Genomic DNA, 6,482 nt, shown 5'->3' on the forward strand with positions numbered 1-6,482 from the left:
CCTATCAGTCTACAGGAAGAGATTGTACGAAAAAAGATTAAAGCAATTTGCAGAAGCGAATTAGTGATCTTTTATCTTTAGCGAGTTGGCGTACGAATGGAATGTTGAAGACGTTGTGAAGAGTCACGTAGAAAGGAGCGTCAACTATCTGATAGAGTAGTTTTTGATTGAAATGTCTGTAGAGTCTCTAGATTTGGCCGAAACTCACAGCTCTAGACTGTTTGTCCACAAAGGTTCACGAGGTAAGTTCTTTAGACAATTTGAAGCGTTCCAGTAGACTTAATGTTAATTTTCGCACAATTTATCTTTGCTTTTCTTTTAACAGTTTTCTGTGCGAGTTCCAAGTGTTACATTTGTCTACGATCAGCCTAAAGTAAAATAATAATTAGAATATACAATGAACAGAAAAAAAGAAAAATAATTGATAAATTATTAGAAAATATTTCAGTCTTTATATTAAGACCGTATAGCTGTACAATTTAAAAAATATAGAGAAGTCCTGCTTTAAAAAGAAGAAGAAGGAAAACTCTGTGGACAACAGCCTGTGAACAAGTTGACAAATACTAGATACCGGATATGGAAGTGGCAAAGATGTACTGCCTGTCCTTAAAGGTTGGCCTTCATTAGCCTCCATGTTATAAATTAATATGTATTTGTTAAGGGAAGATTTAGTGCTCTCGACTGTCGGCGACCTGTTTAAGAACTTATATTATTATGTTCTCTTTTGATGTAACCGACCAACACAAGCCCTTTCTAAAACTCCATATAATAATTTAACATCATCAATGATGTAAAGTACATCTCCTTTTAGAGCTTCTATCTGAACTTGTTAATATTCTCAGCTAGCTGTATCTCGTATCTTCCACTCACTTTAATACTAAATCCAGTTAGTATTGCGATCAACTTGAGAATTTCCCTTAGCGGATAAACAGATCAAAAATTCGTCGGAAACCCAAAGTGTACTCACTTTTAAATTCAGTTCTGCTACCTAAAAATAATTTAAACCAATCTATTATTTTTATTTACGAAGAAATTGTAAGTGTCACCTTATTTCCGTTTATACAGTTATCAGTGGAGAATTACATTTAGCAAATTGTTTTAGAAAATGCAGTTTATCTTTTTCCACAAATGAAGTTAGTGATTAGAGAAAAATCATCTGCATATTTTAAAATAACATGTGTGCACTTAAAGTAAGGGTAATGCTGAAATAATTTTACATTTTTCTAAAGTTTTTTTTAAAGCAAAATATAAATAGTTATTAGACTAAATGTTGAATTGAGTTTGAAAAACAAAATTTTGGCAAAAAACAAAAATTAAAACGCTGAAAATGCGTTTCAATAGTGATTAATGTAATGCTAATAACAAAACTAATTATAGTTTTGACAATTTTTGGCCACAAAATATATTTGGTGGAAAGTGAACGTACAGTGTGAGTAAATCTCTGTTTATATTCAAGACAATTTAGAGTAATGCTGCACGAGAATTGAGACAGAGACGAGACTTGAGCAACCGATAGTACAACAGTTCTTCAGAGATCTTGATCTTTGTTCTGTCTTCTTGAAGCTGTAGGCTTTCTAATGTGGTAATGAGTTGTGGATGGCAATGTGCGAAGGACAACGAAGATGTAAAGTAAAGTAATTGCCTATTTTTTTCAGGCTGCCTTTACGTCCAACTACCAATTAGGTGTGGTGAACGGAAGCGACTAGCAAACCATACTTTACTGTGAATTTCTTTTATTAATCATTAAATAAAATCCAAGGCCTAAGACCGGGAATCGAACCCAGTACCACAGGGTTGCAGGTCTCGCCTCTAACCGCTCGACTACCGTGGCACCCACGAGGAAGAAATTGTTTCGTTAGTTTGGTCATGTGAGTGTGAATGGCTAGAATGTTCAGTTCTTTGGGTATTTCAGTAATCCTAGTAAACCATGGGGGCGCTCAGTGTAATTCGTAGTACTTTATTTTGAAAACTCTGTTGTCTTTGTCGTCAGTGTTTTGCTAGTAGCTATAATCCTCAGGAGATAAAGCAGGCTGGATGTTAAAAGAGTTCTAAGGAACCGTCTTTCTGTTAAATAGTGGGTATAAATGTTTCAGTCGAATGTATGCTTATTTATGTTTTGCTTTGATGTGCAACCTTCAGGTGAGTTGTGCATCAAGGATTATACCAAGTTAGCCCATTCCTTGATCCTTTCATTTCCAAGGAATACCCTGGTTTTAAAGTTTTAAATAAGCGTAGGTCTTCATTTCGGAAGACAGAAAATTTTTGCTTTTGTTTTGGAAGGGTTCTGTTTTAGATCCCATCTTTGGAGCCCAGTTTAGAAAAAATTCAATAATCAGTTGTGTTAAATTGCTAAGATATTATTTCTGACGAATCTTGATTTCTGGTCAGTTTATAAATAAATACAAAATATTTGCGCCAACTTAATTATTAAAAATATAAAAATTAACTGAATATTAAATATTTTCTACAAAAAGAGATTATGAGCAATAATTGTAGCAAAAAATATAATATGCACAGACACTAATCAAAATCTAAGCCCTTAAAATGAACTAAATGTAGTTCGAAACAATGGCATACAGATATTTTTATTGATAAACTGTCCAAGATTCCTCAGAAATAATATCTAATCAAACCAGTGGTCAAAAACTGCTACCATACTTTGTTTCTTAGTAGTGACCTTCAAGAAATGGAGCCTATTGAAAGTAAATAACTAATTAATTAATTATCCAATGTTTCTGTGCAGGTTTCGAGACATAGACATTAACCAAAATAATCCAGAGAGATGTGACAATTGCAGAAGACAAGAAGATAAAGGAATGGTAGTTTGCAAAAAAGGTGAACCATGCGCGACGAATAATAAACGTAAAGAACGAAATACGAACACCGATTATTATGATAAAGCTAGTTTCTCTGGCCATGCAGTTCTTAATGAAAACTCAAGAAGGCAAAGTGAAATAGGTGAAAAAATTGTTCAGAAAAAGAAAAAAACTTATCGAAGAAAGAAGATGAAAGCTGTTACAACAATGGCTTCCCTTAAAGCTGCTGTCAAGAAATTGCCAGTTAAAAACCATCGTTTACTACCAAATAGAACTGAAGAAAATAAAAGGAAAATAAGATTTATTGCCGATATTGAAAGAGTGGAACCATTAGAACCGATTTATAAATCTAGAGAATTTGAAGAATTAAGGCATAGCTATTTTAATGGGCCAATGCCAGATTATAATGATTTCATAAAAGATAATACAAGATCAAAAAAAGAAATAATACCAGAGAATTATATTTTTCATGGAGAATTCTCACAACCACAGTTTGTAGATGATTTAGTAGTAAATGAGGTAAATTTTAAAAAAAGAGATTTAAACAATGCTCTTAAAAACTCTGAGACACAAGTTATATGCAATCCAGAGAAACCATCAGTAATTGTGGATTCTGTGGCACCCAAGTGTATTCATCATATTGATCGGCAAATTATTGAAGAGATTGTACAAGTAGATATACCTCTAAAATCAGCTTCAACTAAGGCTTCGAGTAATCAGTCATCGTCACCACTGAACATTCAGAAAACAACACCTTGTTTAACACTAAATTATCCAAGATATCAAAAGAAGCAAATATTTAAAGACAAACTTGAATAGGTTACAAACAGAAAATAACCTTCTCTGTAAACAATAATTTTTGATAAATGATGGGCAGTGACGTAGCTTTCTTTTAAGGCTCCAAGGCTGAGTCTACCCAAAATATTTTTCTAAAAAAAGCGAACATTATTTTTTAAAAGTTTTTTTGGGCATACAAATACAGCTTAATTAAAAAAACCAAAATTTTTGAATTACTTTGCAAATAAATGCGAGTCTGAACATTAAAGAATTTTACTAAGGGCTGACACTTTTTTTTAAAGCTTCCTGCATTTGCGTAGTGCATACTGCAGTTTGTGATTTGACTAATTTAAATATTAAACTAGCTTTTGGCCGCCATTGCGATTTAATGATCAGAGCTCACAATGTACGATCGTTTAGCACTAAAAACATTCATAAATTTAAATATTTTATTATTTTCCAATACCCAGGCAGAAACTTCGTTCGTCCATTCCGGACAAGCGTTCCTCTGCTTTCTTTCTGTTCTAGTAATTTTGTATGAATGCTTCACTTACCAAATCTATTAACTCCACTTTCTGAATTTTATAAAATTTAAATGTCTGAACACTTTATTGACTCCTAACTGTATAATAATCAAAACAAATTTCGCTGATAATAAGTATTAACACTACTAAATGACAGACATTTTTTTAGCCATTGAATAATGAATAATTTATTTCAGAAGCCAATCTGATTTACTCCATGCTCTAATGTAAATTGTAATACAAATTTAGTTAAACCATTTTATGCAACGCAATTTACGACTTCTTATTTATAGAACTTTGCTCTTTAATGCAACGATGTAATTCGAGACAATACTGGTTATTGTCGTTGTCCCATCACAAAGAAATCAGTTGCATTCTAATTTCCACAGAAGCATAATAACGATATACGTATTCCATCTTATACTTTTAATATGTCTTTAGATAAAAGATACATCTGCAGCAATACAGTCTATATCGTGTATTTGAATCTATTGTTTAACAGGAATTTTATAAAACAATATATACTAGTTTCTCATTGGTCTCAACTTTTTGTTTTATGGAGTTAATAGATTTTGGCAAATGAAGCATTCATATATTATTGCTACAATGATACAATTATTGGTACAATGATTATGTACAATTTCATGTATTTCCGTCAAGAATTTGAAATATGTTCCTTTAATTTCTTTGCTAAATTAGAATCTTATGGAATTACTTCCATTGTGAGGCAATCTCCCAACTTGTGCATATAACTTGTACTTTATGATAATGATAAGTATGATATACATTCGGATGAGTTCATTAGGAGACGTTTTACTGATTTAAAATTGAATATCTACCCAGGCTACAGCCTACTTAGACAAAATAGCCATAGCGAGATAGACTGAATGAGGAGATAAGTACGCAGTCAGGGCAAGAAATTCTGCTTCTTCTTATGTTTATATCCGCTTTGTTATGGTTTTCCACGCCAGTATACCTACTTAACTAAACTAATAAGTGAATTCACAACTAACTGATTACAACTTACTAATATAAATAATTTAGAATAAGTTTTATAACAATTTGAAGTCGTTTTAGACCATCATCCCTTAGTTTTAAATCATTAGATGGAATGTGAAGGCAATGCTCGACTTTAGCAATCAAAGAAACAACCACGTTATATTTTGCCTTAACGTTAGCGTTGTCTAGGACTCAATGCAAGTAGAAAGACAATAGTTTCAACAATGCTTAAAAGTTGAGATGTAAACAGCAAGCAAGGGAAACAGGGATTTGTATCTTTATTATTTCTGCTACGTGATGACAGATGAAGTACGATTAGTTTATTTTAAATTAAAAAAAAAAAGAACCATTCAACCCCATCAGAAATCTTTTAAGAAACATATTTATATTTAATAAGCTACAAAAGGGTGAAACTAATACAAAATAAACATTGAGCAGCGGAGACTACAAAAAATAATAAAATAAAAAAATAGTTGTGAAGGGAAATATATTTTGAATTGTTGACTGTTTAGTAAGAGGGAGAATTCAGCCAACTGCATTTTCGGTTTTATTGTCATCATATCCTGTGCCCTTGTGTTGTATCATGTCGGCATCGTAAGCCGTGGAGAGGGGGAAGAGGCTGACACAGGGGGAAGACGAGTTTGTCTGCCGGTCTCCCCATTACGTATTAAAAATCCCCATGTTTATTTTTTTTTTTACATTTACATTTAATGGGAACCGTTAAAAATCAAAATTTAAATGACCTAATTTATAAAAAGTGCAAGTTTTGGTTTGTTCATTTCAAGTGAATAATTGAAGGTTTAATCTCTTAGGAAGTTATTATTAGATTGATATTATTAATATCTGTAAATTAAGTAATGAGACTGATTTTTTTAAATTTTTTATTCAAAAAGAATTACAATTCTATATTGTCACCTTCAAAATAACTTCCTTCTGAAGCCACACAGCGCTGGAGACGTTTCTTCCACTCCTCATAGCAGTGCTCGAACTCCGATACTGGAATAGCCTTCAGCTGGTCGGTTTCAGCCGTTTGAATTTTTTCAATGTTCAAAAACTCGTTTATTGAAATTGCTGTGTGACAAGGCCCAAAAAAGCAAGGATGGCGAAGTCGAAGCATCAAATGCATGCTGATTTGTTTTTTTTCGATATCCACGGAATCGTCCACAAAGAGTTTCTACCTCAAGATCAAACCGTTAATCAACACTTTTACCGAGAGGTTCTTGAAAAAAGCTTCGAAAAAAAGGTCATTCGTGTGAGACCAAACATCAGGAACAAGTGGGTGTTGCATCACGATAATGCTCCTTGTCACACAGTAATTTCAATAAACGAGTTTTTGGCCAATAAAAAACATTCCTGTGGCTTCTCA

General features: G+C 32.7%; 1 protein-coding gene across 2 annotated transcripts; it reads left to right on the plus strand.

The window, feature by feature from the left end:
• Nucleotides 1–1,069: 1,069 nt before the first annotated feature.
• Nucleotides 1,070–3,864, plus strand: LOC141457061 (uncharacterized). 2 transcript variants are annotated; one of them, XM_074133575.1, is made up of 2 exons: nucleotides 1,070–1,190; nucleotides 2,744–3,864. In XM_074133575.1, exons 1-2 carry the CDS (start codon nucleotides 1,129–1,131, stop codon nucleotides 3,633–3,635), a joined length of 954 nt encoding a protein of 317 aa, XP_073989676.1. In that variant the 5' UTR covers nucleotides 1,070–1,128; the 3' UTR covers nucleotides 3,636–3,864. The 2 variants fall into 2 exon arrangements, with proteins under 2 accessions (XP_073989676.1, XP_073989675.1); XM_074133574.1 differs by lacking the exon at nucleotides 1,070–1,190 and adding an exon at nucleotides 1,197–1,429.
• The last annotated feature ends 2,618 nt before the right edge of the window (nucleotides 3,865–6,482 follow it).

This window comes from Rhodnius prolixus, unplaced genomic scaffold, assembly GCF_049639745.1.
Source record: "Rhodnius prolixus isolate KJV_2025 unplaced genomic scaffold, Rpr scaffold_10, whole genome shotgun sequence".
NCBI classification, from domain to species: Eukaryota; Metazoa; Arthropoda; class Insecta; order Hemiptera; family Reduviidae; genus Rhodnius; species Rhodnius prolixus.

Bases quoted from the DNA above. Each gene is read 5' to 3' on its own strand.
- LOC141457061 (XM_074133574.1), top strand. From the start codon at position 1,353: ATGCTAATAACAAAACTAATTATAGTTTTGACAATTTTTGGCCACAAA. The intron at 1,430-2,743 runs GTGAGTAAATCT...GTTTCTGTGCAG, and splicing joins GTGGAAAGTGAACGTACAGT to GTTTCGAGACATAGACATTA.